Source organism: Mrakia frigida (genome assembly GCF_051309035.1).
Source record: "Mrakia frigida strain ATCC 22029 unplaced genomic scaffold BDY24scaffold_17, whole genome shotgun sequence".
NCBI lineage: Eukaryota > Fungi > Basidiomycota > Tremellomycetes > Cystofilobasidiales > Mrakiaceae > Mrakia > Mrakia frigida.
This window is the reverse complement of record NW_027481264.1, coordinates 525,326-542,212: the sequence shown is the minus strand read 5'-3', so window position 1 is coordinate 542,212 and position 16,887 is coordinate 525,326. Positions and strand designations below refer to the sequence as shown.

At 54.9% G+C, this 16,887-nt stretch overlaps 4 protein-coding genes across 4 annotated transcripts; 2 read left to right on the top strand and 2 right to left on the bottom strand.

Annotated features, from left to right (window-relative positions):
• Positions 1-979: 979 nt before the first annotated feature.
• On the bottom strand, positions 980-6,026 carry BDY24DRAFT_74844 (uncharacterized protein). Its single transcript, XM_076645103.1, has 27 exons — positions 5,801-6,026; positions 5,660-5,732; positions 5,541-5,579; positions 5,314-5,469; positions 5,178-5,254; positions 5,023-5,095; positions 4,911-4,954; positions 4,774-4,837; positions 4,449-4,694; positions 4,194-4,378; positions 4,009-4,120; positions 3,832-3,937; positions 3,676-3,762; positions 3,460-3,584; positions 3,209-3,388; positions 3,060-3,115; positions 2,831-2,987; positions 2,688-2,767; positions 2,520-2,618; positions 2,319-2,410; positions 2,076-2,251; positions 1,943-2,000; positions 1,739-1,866; positions 1,554-1,661; positions 1,360-1,471; positions 1,078-1,278; positions 980-1,016 (listed from the first exon to the last, which is right to left on the bottom strand). Exons 1-26 carry the CDS (start codon positions 5,918-5,920, stop codon positions 1,200-1,202), a joined length of 2,832 nt encoding a protein of 943 aa, XP_076496322.1. The 5' UTR covers positions 5,921-6,026; the 3' UTR covers positions 980-1,016; positions 1,078-1,199.
• A 949-nt stretch (positions 6,027-6,975) lies between these two features.
• YMR1 (phosphatidylinositol-3-phosphatase YMR1) lies at positions 6,976-11,276 on the bottom strand. The gene is made up of 7 exons (XM_076645102.1): positions 11,172-11,276; positions 10,977-11,101; positions 10,717-10,821; positions 10,453-10,618; positions 10,205-10,365; positions 9,997-10,125; positions 6,976-9,906 (listed from the first exon to the last, which is right to left on the bottom strand). The coding sequence occupies exons 2-7, from the start codon at positions 10,998-11,000 to the stop codon at positions 7,276-7,278; spliced, it is 3,216 nt and encodes a 1,071-aa protein (XP_076496321.1). The 5' UTR covers positions 11,001-11,101; positions 11,172-11,276; the 3' UTR covers positions 6,976-7,275.
• A 394-nt stretch (positions 11,277-11,670) lies between these two features.
• Positions 11,671-14,043, top strand: BDY24DRAFT_415652 (HVA22/TB2/DP1 family protein; the record flags this gene model as incomplete). Its single annotated transcript, XM_076643475.1, has 4 exons — positions 11,671-11,705; positions 11,777-11,909; positions 12,003-12,116; positions 12,196-14,043. The coding sequence occupies 4 exons, from the start codon at positions 11,671-11,673 to the stop codon at positions 14,041-14,043; spliced, it is 2,130 nt and encodes a 709-aa protein (XP_076496320.1).
• A 1,484-nt stretch (positions 14,044-15,527) lies between these two features.
• On the top strand, positions 15,528-16,883 carry BDY24DRAFT_390738 (uncharacterized protein). The gene is made up of 2 exons (XM_076640713.1): positions 15,528-16,079; positions 16,168-16,883. The coding sequence occupies exons 1-2, from the start codon at positions 15,667-15,669 to the stop codon at positions 16,439-16,441; spliced, it is 687 nt and encodes a 228-aa protein (XP_076496319.1). The 5' UTR covers positions 15,528-15,666; the 3' UTR covers positions 16,442-16,883.
• Positions 16,884-16,887: the final 4 nt, after the last annotated feature.

The window sequence follows — 16,887 nt, the reverse complement described above, 5'->3', positions numbered from 1 at the left end:
CGGCTGACCGGGGACCATCTCGGCTGACTTTTGGGGAGGAGAACAACCTTCCTCGTCGTCGGGAGGGCTTCCAGCTGTGCTGATCGAGACTGAGACTTCACGGCAACCGCTGGGAGACTTGTCTGTGAAGCGAATGGCGTTCGAGAGGAGGTTGATGAAGACTTGACCCAATCGAACAGGGTCGGTGAGGAGGGTTTGAAGGATCGGTGAGGTTTCCAACGCACCGACGAGGTGAAGGGAAAGTCGAATGGCTAGAGAAGGAGAGGGAAAGAAGCACGACGGGTCAGTATAGCGAGCGTGGAAGATGATGAGAAAAAGAGAAAGATTCACCCTTCATCCTGCACTCGCCTTCGAAGACTGCAAGCAGCTTTCTCACCTCCGCGGGAAGGTCGCAAGGGACGGCGAAGACCTCAAGGGAAGCAAGTTGGATCTTTCCAAGGGAGAGGACATCGTTGGCTCTGCAACGACGATAGAAGAGAGTCAGATCGAAGTTGAGATCTAAGGGAGAACGAGGTCGGGAAAGCCAACTCACATCCTTTCTTGATAGAGAGCCATCTCGTGAATCGACTCGAGTGCATCGATGTCCTCCTCTATCAACGTGATGAGTTCCGAGCTGTGAGCGAAGCGTTAAAGGTCAGCAAATTTCCAAGGGGATCGTTCGAAAGCATCCGGTTTGCTGCGAGAAGGGAAGAGACGCAAGATCAACTCACGTCGGATGGAAAGGTTCCCTCGACACGAGAGACTGATGTAACTCGGACTTGATGACTGCGAGGGAAAAGAGGAGAGTCAGGCGAACCTCCGAGTGTATCCTGCTGATCGAAGATACGTACAGCTGAGGTTCGACTGTAGAAAGAAGGAAGGGAAGAAGGAGTCAGCTCGAGCGCGTCGAGGGAACGTCTCATCACCTTTCGTTCCTCGCCTTCGCCTCCCAAGTGGTTCTCACTCACCTTGCACAACGAGGCACAGTTCAAAATGGCTGAAACGGGGTTCCTGACTTCGTGCGAGATCAAGGAGACCTGCACAGATCGAATTGTCAGCCGCTAAATTGAAAGAGGGAGAGCGAAGGGAAAAACGAACCAAGAACTCCTGATGCCGCTTCGCCTCTTCGGCTTCTCGTTTCTTCTCCTCAGCAAACTTTGCTCTCTTGACTAGGTTGATCTCCTCTGCAGTGCTTCCTGCAGGACACCAAGTAACAGGCCTCAACGAGCGTCCACCAAAAGGAGTGGCGCCAACTTACTCGAAACCCTCTCCTCCTCCAGACGTTTCCGATCAGTGATACTGAGATTAAACAGGAACAGTCAGCGACCAGCCAACCGCGAAACTCCGAAACGGAGAATGAAGAGGAAGAACGAGACTCACTCCGTTAGGACGCAGAGGGTTCCGACCAAAGATTGATTCGAATCGGAAACGATGGCGGCTTGACAGAAGCACCAAGTTCCATTGGCCCATTGCCACTCCCATCCATTTCCGACTGATTAGAAAGGAAAGGAAAGAAAGGGAGTCAGCGGTGGAAGCAGATTGTACGAGGACGAGCGCCTGAAGGATCGACGCACCGTCTTTTTCAACGAAGAGCTGAACGTAAATCCTTTCCAGTCTCGAGATGTGATCTGGGTGAACGCTCTCAAGCCATAGCGAGAGATCCTTGTCTCGAGGATGACCGTCTACTCGATGGAAAAGAGAGAGAACAGGTCAGCTCGTCGGCCCCCCTCCACCTTCTCTCGCAGATGAGGCCTCTCACTTTGTTGGAACCAAGCGTCGTTGACGTAGATCAGTTCTCCTGCAGCGTTCCAACGACTGATTCCAGTAGGGCTAGAATCGGAGAGAAGCCTCGTAGCAGCCTCTTGATCTCGGAAGTTCCTCTCCATCCTGGCGCAAAGACGAGAGATGATTAGCCTCGTCTCGAGCAACCCCGAGGGGACAAGTATGAGAGACATTCGCTCACTCGATTCTCTTCTTCCCGAGCTGCATCTGTAGATGGGCCCGAGCTACGAGCTCTTTCGCTGGAAGAAAAGAAAAAGGGGGAAACGCGTCAGAACGACGAGGGTCGGGAAGAGCCACGAGCTTGATCGACTCACTCGAGAAAGGCTTGCTCAAGAAGTCCTCAGCACCAGCTAGCAGACCAGCAACTCGATCGTCTTGACCAGCCTTGGCGGTAACGAGAATCAAGGGGATATATGAGACTTCGGTTCTCTCGTGTCCGCGAATGGCCTCGAGCAAACCGAGACCGTCGAGTTTGGGCATCGATATATCCCTAGAGATACGGAGAAGATTAAATTAGCCTTTGGTGTTCGGGCAAAGTAGAGCAGAGATGACTCAACGAGATGATCAGGTCGGGAGGTGAGGCGATGGCGAGAGCGAGAGCTTCCTCTCCGTTCGAGGCTGTTATGACTTTGCAGTACCGAGAGAGAATCTGAGAAGCAAAAGGGGGAGAGCGTTGTTGGTACAGATCAAGGTCGGTTAGGTTGTAGGCATTCAAGTTCGAGAGAAGAGAAGGGTGAAGAAATGGAGAGGCGACGAACCGAAGTCAGATAGACGCGCATGTCGGCACTGTCGTCGACGATCAGGATCGAATCCGTAGCCTTGTTCCAAAACAGAGTCGTGAGGTCCTTCCCAGAAGACTGCAAGGGAGAAGGAAGTCAGGATGCGCTCTTTTGAGACGGGACGAGAAGAAAGATTCAACGACTCACTGCCTCGCTCATCGAAACTCCTGATTCACTCCCACCGGTGCTGTTGGAAGTTGATCCTCCTGACCATCGACCGACCTCGTCTACGAAAAGAAAGGGGAAAAGTGTCAGAGCCTAGGTCGGCCGCAATGTCGGTGGGTACTCACCAATCACGCCGCGAGAGAAGAAGGATCGGGTCACCGACGCTTCGACAGAATCAGAGGTCTGAGACGCGGGAAGATGCCCTCGTCCGTAGGGAAGGAAGACCGAAAAGGTGCTACCGGAATCCCCAGTGACGGATTCTTCCACCGTCTCCGAGTCAATCTGAACGAGGGGAAAGAAGGAGAGGGTTTAGCGGAGTCAACGACGCGTCGAACTGTGAACGAAGGAGCTCACCTCGAGTCGTCCTCCGTGAAGATTGACGAGCTCAGCGCATAAGGAGAGACCAATACCTAAAGAATCATAGAGGAGACGAGACGAAGAGATGAATGAAGTAGAGGTCAGCGAATCGAAAGATGAAGGGAAGAAGTAAGACGAGACCCCACCCGTCCCTTCATGAGATCTCGAAACGGAGGCTACACGATGGAATCGCTCGCAGACGATAGAGATATCGGATTTGGGGATTCCGACTCCTGAGTCGACGATGGAGAACTCGACTTCTTCCGGGAGGAAAGAGAGCTTGACGGTGATCCCTCCAATGATGGTGTACTTGAAAGCGTTTCCGACTAAGCGACGAAGAAGATCAGACCCTGATCAGAGAGTTATCTCGACGGGAAGCAAACCAAGTTGAACTTACGCAGGTTGAACACGATCTTCTCCCAAAAGTCGGCGTCAACGTAGACGACGCGTCCGTCCTGGGGATCCGGTTCGCATTCGACCTTGAGAGTGAGCTTGGCCTTCTCGATAGCTGGACGGAAGTGACTATGGAGAATAGGTGAAAGTTGATCGACGACATGGACAGAGTGGTTAGCTGACGATCGGAGAAGAGCAGGAGAGAGAAGTAAAAACGAACCTCGCCAGATCGGCCGTCATCGACGAGAGGTCTGACGGGACGAATTTGCCAACCATCCTTCCTCCTTCGATTAAACTGAAGTCCATGCTGTGTAGAAGATAGGTTAGCAGTCAGCTTCGAAGACGAAATGGCGAGAGGAAGGTAAAATTGACTCACAGAGAATCGACAAGTCGGATCAACCTTGATGTGTTTCGGAGAACGAGATTGAAACTGGACTTCCTCCTGGAATCCGTCTCCGAAGCTTCGAGATCCGTCAGGGGACCTGAAAAGACAACGAGGAGGAGAGGGTCAGCTCTGATCATCTAGAAACTGAGCGAGGGGAAAAGGACGGACCAGAAATCAACTGCAACGGAGTTCTAAATTCGTGAGAGACAGATGAGAAGAACAAGGTCTTCGCTTTCTCGATGGATTGCATCTGAACGTTCTTTCTCCTCTCGGCATCGTACTGAAGGAAACAAAAACACGGGAGGTTGGTGAGACAAAGAGGAGGGGACGACGAAGGAGAACGGTCGACTCACAGCAGTGATACTCTTGAGAGAGCCAAGAACGAGCAGCCTGAAGTCTTCGAGAGCAGACTTGTAAGTAGAATCGAATCGACGACGAGGATTGAGTCCGATGATGAGGAAGGTGACGGATCCAGTCGCGTCCTCCTTGTTCGAGATCTTGAGAACGACGGCCTTCGAGGTTTCCTCTCCCCAGCAGCCTGCACGAAGAACCGAAGAACGAAGTATCAACACCACTGCACTCAAGCGTTCAGATGTAAATTCACTCACGGTAACGAAGAGGCTCTGGAACACGAAGGGTCGCGTCCGCGACGACGAGGGAAACAGAGGAACCCCAGGCCTCCTCGACTGCATTCCTGAAGACCCATGGATGAGAACTGGAAGCCGACGAGCTTGACTGAGGTCCTAAGGAGATATCTGCTGTCCGAGGAGCTGCATCATGGTCCAGGGGAAGGCCAACAGATCCGGAGAGAAGCAGAGACCCCTCTTGACTCAAATCGACGGCCTCGCCAGAGCCTGGAAGTGGAAAAAAGAGATCCTAGCCATCAGCGAGATTCCACAGGTGAAGGAATAGATGATGGAATCTGAGACGTACTTGTTTCTGTCTGCAACCGGTAAAGTAGAGCCCAGGGGATGTCCCTTTCGTTCGCCTCGAGACTCTGTCGATGAGAGGGAAGAATCAACAGTCAGCAAAGATCGGGCTGCTGAGGCGGTGAGGATGCGCTGTTTTACCTTCATGACTCCGTCTGAAAACTCCCCTATCGAACGAGAAGGAGCTGGAAAAGCGGGATCGGTCAGATACGACGCGTCGAGAGGAGGAGAAGGAAGAGAAGAGCACACTCACTGAGACGATGAACGAGATCTCGCTGCATCGCGAGCCATCTCTTGCTGATATACTGAGAAGTCGAGTTGTAGCACTTGAAAGGAGAAATCGGTCGGATAGTCGGTCAGGAAGAGGACGAGAAATGTGAGAAAGGAGGCAAAAGCAAGGGAACGAACCGTCACGAGAATTCCAGCGTCCACGGGCGTCCATTCCCACGTGAAGTAGGTTTCGATCCCACGAAAGAAGAAGAGTCCTGAAAGGGGACAGAGAGTCAGCAGGAGGAGGTGAATCTAAGGACTTAGACCGACTGACCGTCGTCCTCCCGACGAGCTTTCCCGGAGAGCTGAACCGCCGAAGCTCTTTCTTTGATACTTTCCCAGAGAGCACCGTCGTAGCATTGGGATGCAAGACGCCCGAAATGAGGCTCCCCCTCGTCGGTCCCGAGGTCTCGTTGGTACGCGTCGTTATCTGAGGAGAAGAAAGGAAGAAGAAAGGCCGTAAGCTCGAGGGCAGAGGGAGAAGAAACGCGAAGGACGAACGGATCAGAACCCAATCAAGCTCAGATCCAACCCTCCACCCTGAAGAAAGAGTATCAAAGAGGAAAAGACGAGGTTAACAGATCGCTTGAGAGGGGTCGACGCGACGAAACGAGACTCACACAGGCACGAGAGCTCGGTCATCTTGAGGACGACTTCTACCAAAGTCGAGAGAGCAGGCGCCCAGGACTCTCGCTATAAACAAGGAAGATGATCAGTCAACTTCGAGAAATCTCGTTAGCCAATGAAAATTTTCGACTCACAGGTCCCAAAGACGTCTTCGACCAATTCGTCGCGTCCAACCTCTCCCTCATCGTCTGGCCTTCCAATTCCACTCGTTCCTCCTCTCCTCCTCCAACCTCAGGCTCCTCGGAATTGTCCATCCCGAGCCATTCTGGATTCCATGGCTTCTTGACCTTGGGTTCCTTGACGAAGGATCCACGCCCTTCGCTGGCGGCCGAGGGAAAAGGTAGTCGACGAGTGGCGAAGAGGTGGAGGACGAGGAAAGATGGATGGGACGATCCGACGAGCATGGCCTTGTAGGTTCTTCGCGAGCTCCAAGAAGGACTGAGTAGGTCGATATCCATGACTGCGTCGATGGACTCCTCGTTGAACGAGTTGAAGGAGGTGGTGGTGGATTTAGAATCGTCTTCGAGGGATTCTGATTCCCGGTCGTGGTTGACGATGTATCTCTTTAACCGACGACGATCCCTGCTGGAAAGGAGGACCTCGAGATCGGATCCCAAGGCATCCGTGGCTGCTGGGTTGCACCAGAGAGATGAGAGGGAGGGTTGGGAGGAGGAGGAGAGCTGTTCAAGATCAAACGGGACGAAGAGATCGGGAGGGAGCCGAGACGAAATGAAAGGTCAACTCTTCGCTCGCTTTCCTCGACGAAGGCGAGAGCTAGAACGCGTTGACTCACTCGTGGACTTGGGATGATGAAGGCTGGATGAGGATGACCGCTGAGGTAAGGAAGAAGATGTATGGTCTGAAGAACGAGAGCAAAGAATGAAAAGGTCAGCTCGAATGCTTCCGACTGAGAGGCCCCCTCCCTCCCTTTCCCGTCCTACAACCCACAGACGACTCACAGAGAAGTCGGGAAGAAAAGGATTCGATAGCTCTCCCGAAGGGGTTCCCACCACCGGAGGTATGGTCGTTCGACCTGAAGAGGAGGAAGAGGTAGTCGAGAGCAGAGGACGGTCGTCTCGACCAGCTACCTCGTCGGCCTGAGACACGAGCGAAGGGAACAAGAGAGAGCATATAGTCAGAACCGAGTTTCACAGCGGTTTCCAGGGAGAACGAAAGACTCACCACGTGGATAGAGAGCAAGTTTTTGGCCATGAGACTCTGAGCTGTGGGAGGTAGGAGGCAGAAAGAGAGTGAGCTCCGACGGGGCTGAAAAGTGTGACGGTCCATCCTCTCGCGATCGAGATCTGCTGGGATGAAATTAGGACAGCGTGGGCGGGACCTGATGATCTGTTTGTTTGTTGTTGCTGAGATTGTTGTTGTTTGTTGTTGTTTGGGTGTCGATAAAGAAGTTCTGTGAATCTCGAGTCGATTGAAACCTCTTCCCTCGACCGTATCTCTCCTCGACTTCATCCGTCCTCCTCCGCTGTAAAGCTGCACGTTCCATCTTCAATATCTCGTCTCAGTCGTCAAAGCTATCCATGTCCCAATCATCCGAACCGACGCTACTTCTCCTCCTCTCCCTCCCTGGCAAGTCGTCGCGTCCGAACCGTCAAAGCAAGCCCACTCCCAACGGGTCGAACCCACCTCCCTCGACGTTGTCCTGCTTCTTCTCGTGTATGATCTTTCCAACCGAACGTGCCGACGGAGACGGGGAGGTATCCCTTCCTCCTCCCAGCGATAGCGACGAGAGACCTGGAGCTGACCGTAACGACGAGGCGGAGGGGATGAAGGTCGGTTTGGAAGAGGAGTGGAGGAGAGGAGAAGGGAGGGAGATCGAGTCGAGGGTGAGTTCAGAGAGGGAGTTGTGCGACGATGCTGAAGCGTTGGGTTTGGGATCCGGTCGAGTCGAAGCTCTGGAGAGGGAGGAGGGAGGATTGGGACGTGCTGAGGAAGTGGAGGGAGGAGGGAAGGGAGAGGGAGTGGACCAGTCCTCGGCGGTTCCTCCAAGTGGGTTCGAGTCGAGACGCGACGCCCTCGTTGGTATCGGAGGGGAGGATGACGGATTCGGACGTGGGAGTGAAGGTGATGGAATGGAGGAAGAAGCGAGTTGGGAGGAGCCTCCAGACGTAGAGTAGGAAGATCCGAGCTGGGAATTGTTTCGACCTCCGAACGAGGTTTGAGGAATGACCGTCCAGCTCGACGGCGTACCTTCCTCCTCGGGCGTTCCTCGAGACGTGGGTATCGACTTGGCGTTTGGAGGTGGAAGCTGCTGGTCTGGCTCATCCTGAGCCCAAGGATTCGACTCGGTGATTCCCTTCCCCAACGGCGGTCTCGCTCCTCCTCCTCCTCCTCCTCCTCCCGTCCCTCCTGGTCCTCGACTGCTCGACGACCACGACTCATCCAACGGCTGATCTTTTCGAGACCTCGACGATCCTCCACTGCTGGATCCTCCTGAGGTAGTCGCTGCGACTCGAGATATCTCCTTCGCTGCTCCTGCGAGAACACTGGCTGCTCCCGAGAACGCCCATCCCCACGAGGACGTCGACGAGGATCCTCCGCCGAGATCCGACTGAGACGAGGAGGTACCGGCTCTGGAACTGGAGGAGTTGATGGTGGAAGGAGAGGAGGTGAATCGAGTGGCTGGGAAGGAGGACTGAGAGGAGGGAGGGGACGCGACGGAATCCTCGTCGCCTGGCGTAGGTTGAAGCGAGAAGGCTGAGGTTCGGGACGAGTAAGGTCGGAATGTATCCTGGGGTTCGAGGGCTCGGTGAGCTGGGTTGATGGGTTGGGATGCTGAGGAGGTGAGGAGGCTGTTGCTCGGGGAGGGTGATTTCCGAGAGAGAGCATGGTAAGGGATTGCTGCTGCTTCGCCGAGGGAAGTTGCTGAGGGAGGTAGTATTGGCGTCGAGCGACCTGAGTCGATGGCTTCGCTCTCCTCAACGACTGCAGCGACGACTGGATCCTCTTCTCCTGAGTCGGGGGGGGAGGGAAGCTCTTCTTGAACGGCGACGACGACCTTCCCGTTCATCTCCTCGTCTCCTCTCCTGAACAACTCCGACCAGAACCTCACGTCCTTCGGGTTGGGGAACAACACCCCCATATCCGCTCCCGACTCCCTCGACGTCCTATCGTCCAGCGACGTGTCGTACGTCGCGTTCTTCCATCTCTCCCGTTGACCCTCCGAGTCGATCCAATCCCAGACGCTGACCGTTCGTTCGAAGGGGAGTTTGGCCTGCCTGGGTCCCATCTCGGGTATCCGACGATCTCGTTCCGAGTTGAAGATGAAGGTTCCGAACTGGCACGAGTAGAGATGGGTGTGGAGGGTCCGGAGGAAGAGCTCGTTGAACTCGAACCGGTCGGGGAACTGTCGTTGGATCTGCCGAACGCAATCGAGGAACTGGTGGAAGACTGGCGACGTCTCCTTGAGGTGCGAGTTTCCGACGAACTGCTTCTGGACCGAGGCGAAGAAGGCTTGAGCGGCTCCGGTAGACGACGACGACGACGACGAGGACTCTCCTGTGGCTGAGTCGACCTGAGTGAAGAACTTGTCCGACGAGAGGTGACCGCAACGATCCTGGAATTTGTGTCCGAACGAGAGCCAGTCCTTCTCGATGAGGATTTGGAATCCTTTGATGGTTCGGTAGAAGGGATCGAGGCAAAGTTGAGCGACGGCTGAGAGCTGAGCGGTTCGATCCCATCCGTCCGAGCAGTGGATGAGGACGTGCGACGAGTTGACGTGAATGTTGCGAACGATGATGTTGGAACCTTCGAGGATGGAAGTGGTGTGCTTGAGCCAGCCTGAGCGACGGAGAGCTTGTCGATCCAAAGGAAGAGTAGCGACTCCTGACGAGGACGATCCAGGTCCTCCATTTCCTCCCACAACTTCCGAGTCCCTCAACGCCTCCACAACCCTCGAGAGCGAATCTCGCATCACATGGATGTTCTCGATCCCGAGGTAGGCCTTCTTCCCTCCCTTGTAGTGCTCCATGTTCTCGGTTCCAGCTCCTTTAGCGACGTTGGCCATGGCGTTGGTCGTTGGTCGAGCGTCGATGATGAGGTTTGTGCAGGTCGCTCCGTAGACGTTTGGGTGATGAGTTGGCCGAGGAGAGTCGAGGGTTGGAGCGTAGGAGGTTGTCGGGGCGAGGTGGGTTTGGAAGATGGATTCGATGAGCTTCTCGTCTTGAACGGATCGAGAGTTCTTGAGGCCGACCATGGGTTGACTCGATCGTGTGATGGAGGCCTAAAAGTTGGGAGGGACGTTGAGCTTGAGGTCAGCAATTGTTCGAAGAGATGAGAAGATTGTTGTTGAAGTAGGGCGAAAAATACTGACGTGGTTGGCCCAGTGGAGGTACGTGAGAGCTGGGATCCTCTCCTTGCTTCGGTATCTGGCCGCATGGTTGAGGACCGAGTCGCTGATCTTAGCTGGTACGACGAGCTTCGATGGGTAGGTGGAAGAGTACTAGAAAGCCAAGTATGGGAAAGGAGGTCAGCTCATCGCTCGAGGAGGAAAGGAAGGGAGGAGGGAGACCTCGACTCACGGAGTAGTCCTTGTTGAGATCTGTAAACCTCCAAGCCTTGGTCCTACTTCCTACACCTTGCCTGGCGAATTCTTCCCTCGGAGTGTAGACCGTCCATCCTCCTGACGCGTCGAGAGGTGGTGAAGGAGCGTACGAGAACGCGTAGAGCTTCTCGATGGAGGCTGAGAGGCGAAGGAGAATCAAGAGCGGAAGAAAATCAGCCTGCGAACGCATGGAGAAAGTTCGAGAGAGCCCATATGAGCACTCACGAGCTACTGTAAGGTCCTTGACCGTCTCGAAGACGTCTCCACAGTGCTGGTCGACGGAGAAGGAGAGAGAGAAGGTCTCGAACGTTCGGGTTCGGATGCAGAGAGGGGAGAGACCGTTGAACGTCTGAGGAAGTCGGGTGACGAGATTGATGAGTGGATAGGCGGTCTGAAAGGTTCAAAGTGGGTAGCAGAGAAGAGGGCAGAAGAGGTCAGACAAAGGAGAAGGGAGAGGTGCTCGCTTATCGGGTTGTCGAGCGAGCTCACCCAGATCTCCTCCTCTCCTTCCGCCGCAAAGATCATATGGTGCAAGGTAAGATGCAGGATTCCTTCCGTCTTGACGCCGTTCCTCTCTAGTATGACTCCATCGACCTTGATCGACGAGGAATGGGTACGAGAAGAAAGAGAGAAGAGGAAAGAGAGATGGGAGGGGGTCAGCTTGGATTCTCCTTCCTTTCGATGTCGCCTCCCTCCGTCCTTCGTTGTTCGGACCAGCTCAGGTTCCTTAGAAACACAGTTTTGCTTACCTTGGGTACGCGAATGACATCCATGCTCCCTGAGAGCACCGAGAAGGAGAGGAAGGGAGGGGTGGGTGGAGGGGAGGGAAGGAACAGGGGGAGGAGGTGAAGAAGCGTGGAGGTTGAAGAGCGACCTGAAGCAGGAAAGAGAAAAAAAAAGTCAGATCATACGATGCGGAGGCGGTCTTAGTTGTAGGAACTGACCTTGATCTGTGAAGAAGAAGTGCTCAAAAAGCGATGGTGGTCGTCGAAGGGAGCTCGAGCTCAACCCTCCCCTCCCCTCGCCGAGCTCGAGAGGGCCTCAGCTCCTTTACTCCGATTTCCCTCGATATTTTTTTTGACTTGATACGTTGTAGATCACAAAAAGAGACCGATGAGAAGAGATTTGAAGGAGGTGACCGCGAAAGGGAGAATTTGACGCTTCGACAGACCACCGAACCGCTTCTTCCCTGCCAACGCGTCACTTCTTCGTGCCTCACAATCTGCCCTTCTCTCCTCAAGACTTCTCTCAGTCGGAGCAGATAACCAAGAACTGAATCAGGGCCGTAAAAATGGAAGAAGAAACATTCGGTCGTGAAGGAGACCAGGTTCAGAAAGAAAGCAACCAAACTCCTGGAGCCGACTCAAACGCGTCCCCTCCCTTTCCACCGACCACATCTCGCCTTCTCCTCCTTCCTTTCCCTCCCCTTCTTCGAATGGAAGGATGTTCATCCTTCACTCCCTTCTATGGCACTCAGTGTAAGCTCTCTTCCCTCTCACCTCTTCCCTGTTCCGTCCAGCTGAATCAGTGTCCTCCTTTCGATCAATAGTCTCTTTTTGAACGTCTACGAGACCTTCAAGTGCCTCAAACCTTCTCGAGCAGCTACCAAACATCGACCAGGACGAACCATAGGGGACAGGAAGAGGCAGATCAAATCTCAGCTCGCTCTATGGATCGTGTGGGTGAGTTGAAGCAAGGAAGGGAGGGAAGGAAGGAGGCTGGTGTTGAGCTTCAGCTGAACCTTTCCCTTCCTCCCTCTTCCATTCTTTCTCTAGATCCTATATACATGGTCCGAATCCTTCGCCGATAGAACTATATCCTACGTCGTTCCATTCTACTCGGAGCTCAAGATGGGAGTCCTCTTGTGGATGATAGCTTCAAGGTCCTTCGTTCGTTCAGCTCTCCCTCCGTCCTCCTCCCTCTTCGCCTCCCTGCCATCGCTGACTGTGCATGTTCTTCGCTTCACAGGGCTCTCAATTCGTCTATGCCAACTTCATCTCTCCAACCTTATTCCTCTACTCAACTCCTCTTGACCTCCTCTTCTCCCTCGTCTACGAACTCTCAGAAGCAATACTCTGGCTCCTCGCCTTCCCCTTCGACCGCCTTCGAACCTCTCTCGGCTTCTCCTCCTCGACCGACGACGATCAAAGCGGTGATGGCGCCGGAGAGGAGACGAGTTTAACTCCCAGAACGGTGGTCAGAAGAGCGAAGAAGGTCTACGAGGAGATTGAGAGGCTGCAGAAGATGGAGAGACCGGGGATGGTGAAGTCGAGGAAGGCGTCGGGAGCAGGAGTGAAGAAGGATCCGAGGTTGAGAGAGAGGAAGATGGTTCTCGAGAGGCAGGCTAGGGAGAAGGAAGACAGGGAGCTGGAAGAAGAAGTAGAGGAGATGGCTAGGGTGGAGCGGGACGAAGCGTCGGCAAAGGAGGGAAGACGAGGAACGTCGTCGTTGAAGGTCTCTCAGTCTCACCCAAACGTATCTAGGACCTCTTCGTCTTCGACCCTGCCTTCAAACTCGACTGGTCCATCCTCACGACCTCCACCGACCATCGGATCCCAAACGGTCAGACGAGGGCCCTCCGCTTCCCTTCAACCCAACGCCGTCGCCTCCTCGTCGTCGTCCTCTGCATTCACCCGCCCAACCATTCTCAGACCCTCTTCGAACCTCAACCCTTCCAAAGCTCAACCCATCGCCTCGTCACCCCGACTCCCTCTCGCCGAGCCCTCCTCGTCCTCCAACCTCTCCTCCTCCAACGCGCTCGCTTCCTCCTCCTCCTCCAACCCAAAACCCTCACCCTTCCTCCTCCCAGCCTGCACCGCGTCCAGCTCAACCCCTCCCACCCAACTCCCATCAAACCGCCTCCCAGCCCATCCCCTAAATCCCATCCTCAACGCCGCTCGTTCGTCCCTCCGACCATCCACGCCTCCCTCCCAACCTCCTGCTCCTCCAACCCAACACGCGTCCTTCGCACCACCATCAACTCCCATGCCACCAGGAGCGTTCTTCCACTCCCAGTCCCAACTCCAGCCCCAACAGCCTCCTCCCATCGCTCTCCCTCTCTCCCAACCCTCTCAACAGCCCGCAACCTCCCCACCCCGCAAACGCAAACTCGCCGGCTCCTCGCCGCCTAAACTCCGAGCCACGCCAGCTAGGAAAGCGAAGTCTAAAGCTCTTCTGGAGATGCACGTTTCGTATCATGTGAAGGAAGAGCAAGAGGAGGTGGTGGAGCTTGAGGAGAGGCAGGGCGATCAGGACGGTGGGAAGAAGAGGAGGAGGAAGAATGGAGAAAGGCTGGAGTCCGATGAGGAGATGAGTGAGAACGAGAATGGTAGTGAGGGTGAGAAGAAGAAGGGGAAGGGGAGGGGTATGGAGGTGGAGGAGGAAGAGGACGAGGAGGAACCCAAACCCGAACCGAAACCGACGCGTCGAAGAATTCCAACTTCAACCTCAGCAACTCTTCCGACGTCGAAACGAACCGCCACCACCCGAAAACCCACCCTCACAGCTCCCAAACCTTCCACGTCCAACCTCCGAAAACCCTCGGTCACCTCTACATCATTCGCTTCAGCATCGACAACGACGACGCGTTCGACCAGAGGAGCTGGAGTCGCTGCTTCCTCCTCTTCTTCTTCTTCTCTCAGGGCGAAGACCTCGGCTCCACCTGCTGGGAGGAAGGCTCGAGTTCCTTCGGGAGGGAGTGAGGAGGTGCTGGTTGCTGAGGAGGACGAGGAGGACGAGAACGTCGTGGTTGTTGTGAGAGGTACAGGGACGATGAGAGGGAGAGGACGAGGACGAGGAGGCAAGCTCGTTGGCTGATTGTTCGGAGGGGTTCTTCTTGCATTGTTCTGTTTGCATACCGGGGTTTTCCATAGACGTTTTTGTCGGTCTAGTCCAGCTTCAAGGGGGAGAGATCGAAACCGTCGCGTGAGGAAGATTGTCGATCCTCCCTCTTTCTTTCCTTTCGAGCTCGGTTCCGTTTCGGATGTTTGGTTTTGCCCTTCTGCTCCTCTGCCAAACGACCGTCGCCTCTCAGGTGTACCAGAGTATCACTAGAAGACCCCAAAGCCCAGCCCTTCATAAGGTCGAAAAGAGAGTGCAAAGTGGAAAGGAACCGGGAGGATAAGATTAACCTTTTAATGACCCTTGGCGACGCTTCGAGAGAGAGGAGGCATTTTTGCTCTCTGAGCTGCTGAGAGCTCTGAGGTAGACTGACGAGAGGGAGGCAAGCTCGAGGAAAGAAACGACTGTGAAAAGTATGAAATTTAAGCTCAGAGGAAAGCTTCCCTTCGACACGGTGAACTCGCCGCGACCTGACTCCTTCCCTCCCAACCACTTCGACCCTTATTACTCCACCCCTAGTCTATAGCTCGCTTCTCTTTACGGGAGAAGGATGCTCTCTCTATCTCTGGACCCTCCTCTACTCGAATCCTCCTCTACATCTCCTCCTCCTTCTCCTCCTCTCCCTGTTACTCCCACGATGGAAGACAACCCTCCGGCCTGTTCGCCGTCTTCCTCCTCGTCGACCCACCACCCTACGGACCTTCCTCTCCCTCCTTCTACTTCAAGAAACAACATCTTCTCGTCTCAGTGGGGATCCTCGCCTGAAGGGAAACTCGCTCCTCCTCGTGCTCTTCCTCTGGCGTTGAAACTTGAAGCGTTGGACGATGGAGGAGGAGCGGCGGAGAGGACTGGATCGTGGTCGAGCTCAAACTCACGAAGAGCGTCGTCGTCTTCTTCCTCGATTCCTATGGGATCCCCTAACGAATTTGGAGCCACAGGAGGATCGTCGTGCTCTACAAGTCCCAACAACACCACTCACGGCAGCAACGCTTTCCCTGGACTCGTGGCCGTAGGGGAATCCGCTTCAACCTTCCTCCAACGACCCTCCTTCCCCTCCTCCTCCTCCTTCTCGAAACCATCCCCACCTCCCAACACGCCTTATCGAGGAGGACATCAAAAGAACCCTTCCACCTCCTCCTCTGTATCCAGCAAAACTTCCTCCTTCTTCGATACTCCTACTCCTTCAGCTACTCCTCCACCTCCAGACTCCTCTTCAACCTCGACCCATCCTCCTCCTCACGTCTTTCACCAACTCGAACACTTGATCCCTTCCTCCTCGCCAACAAGAAACTCGCACTTCGCTTCTCTACAACAACTCAAACCTTCTTCGCCGAAACTATACCCTTCTTCCTCTTCCAACGCGTCCTCTCCTCTTTCACCGATCCCTAAACACGCTCTCCCTCAAGCTCAACAACAACCCTCCTCCTCCTTCAACGCGTCCACCTCCGCTCCTCCTCCTCCTCCTCCTCCTCCTCCTCACTCCCTCCGTCTCAACCCCTCGGAACCCTACCTTCTCGGACGAGGTCTTCGAGCATCCGTCTACCTCTCTTCCATCCTCCCATCATCTTCAAAAAAGGGAAAAGAACGAGAACGAACGGAATGGACGTTGGCAGCGACCAAGATCCCTCTCGCCGACGACGGGATCGAAGGAAGGGAATCGCTCGTTCGAGAGGCAAAGGTTCTCACTTGGTTGGGTGGGAAGAGAGCTGGGATAGTAGGGTTCTTCGGACTGGTGGATCTCGGGAAGGCGAAGGTCAAGGTGGTGAAGCAGCAGAGGAAGGAGGGAGGGAGAGGGCCGTTCGAGACGTACACGTTCGATCCGTCAAGTTCGCTGGGAGAGTTGGGAGGCACGATCCCAACCCGACCCGTCTTGCTGCTGGAGTACTGTGCGTTCGGAACGATCGATACGTTCGTCAAGACGCACCCGGAGCTGGTGAACGAGGAGGTTTGGACGCGGTGGGTGGGCGTGTTGGGGAGTGCTGGGGAGTGGTTGGAGGAACGAGGGGTGGTTCGTGAGTTCCAATTCTTTCCCTTTATATATCTCATCGTTTCAAGAAGGATCCTCACGCTGACCTTTCGTTTGAATCTCGTCGTTCTCAGACCGCGACATCAAACCCCAAAACATCCTCCTCACCTCTTCCCTCCTTCCTCTCCTCACCGACTTCGGTTCTTCCCTCCTTCCTCTTTCCTCCTCCACCACCTCATCAGCCATCGTTCCCGCCTTCCAAACAACCGGCACAACCCCTTACGCCTCGCCCGAGATGCTCCTCCACCCGGAAACGGTCTCCTTCCCGTCGGACGTCTTCTCCCTCGGCGCGTCTCTGTACGTTGCCCTCTCAGGGACGGAACCCTTCAAGGGAGTGAGCGGGAATAGGGAGATGGTCTTTTGGGTTGGGAAGGGTGGATTTTGGGAGTGGGAGGAGAGGAGACGGGGAGCGAGTTGGGGAGAGGGAGGGTTGGGAGGGATGGGAGGAGGAGGAGTGAAGCGAGGAGGGAGTCTGAGAGAGGCGAATCATACGCATACGCACCAGCCTCACACCTCTACCAACAACGGCAACGCAGTCTCGTCAGGACTCCCATCGAGCACCTCCTTAGGCAACAACGTCGCCAACCACAACCTCGTCGTCGCCGCCGCCGCCGAACTTCGAAGAGTCGGAAGCTGGGAAGTTTTGAAACCTCGGGCTGCAGGAGGAGGATCTGGATCCGTAGCGGATGGGTGGTGGAGGAGTGGCGCGGAGAGAGGGGAGTATACGAGTCCGAATCCGTCGTTGAGGTTGAGAACAGCGTTGGAAGGGTCGTTGCTCGTTCCCGGCGACGATT

Coding starts and splice junctions, on each gene's coding strand:
- BDY24DRAFT_74844 (XM_076645103.1), bottom strand. CDS start 5,920: ATGGACAATTCCGAGGAGCCTGAGGTTGGAGGAGGAGAGGAGGAACGA. Junction 3,938..4,008: donor TCCGTTGCAGTTGATTTCTG/GTCCGTCCTTTT, acceptor TTGTCTTTTCAG/GTCCCCTGACGGATCTCGAA. Junction 2,411..2,519: donor TGCGCGTCTATCTGACTTCG/GTTCGTCGCCTC, acceptor TTTGCTTCTCAG/ATTCTCTCTCGGTACTGCAA.
- YMR1 (XM_076645102.1), bottom strand. CDS start 11,000: ATGGATGTCATTCGCGTACCCAAG. Junction 10,619..10,716: donor AAGGAGAGGAGGAGATCTGG/GTGAGCTCGCTC, acceptor TGAACCTTTCAG/ACCGCCTATCCACTCATCAA. Junction 10,126..10,204: donor ATCTCAACAAGGACTACTCC/GTGAGTCGAGGT, acceptor TTGGCTTTCTAG/TACTCTTCCACCTACCCATC.
- BDY24DRAFT_390738 (XM_076640713.1), top strand. CDS start 15,667: ATGGACGTTGGCAGCGACCAAGATCCCTCTCGCCGACGACGGGATCGA. Junction 16,080..16,167: donor GGAGGAACGAGGGGTGGTTC/GTGAGTTCCAAT, acceptor CGTCGTTCTCAG/ACCGCGACATCAAACCCCAA.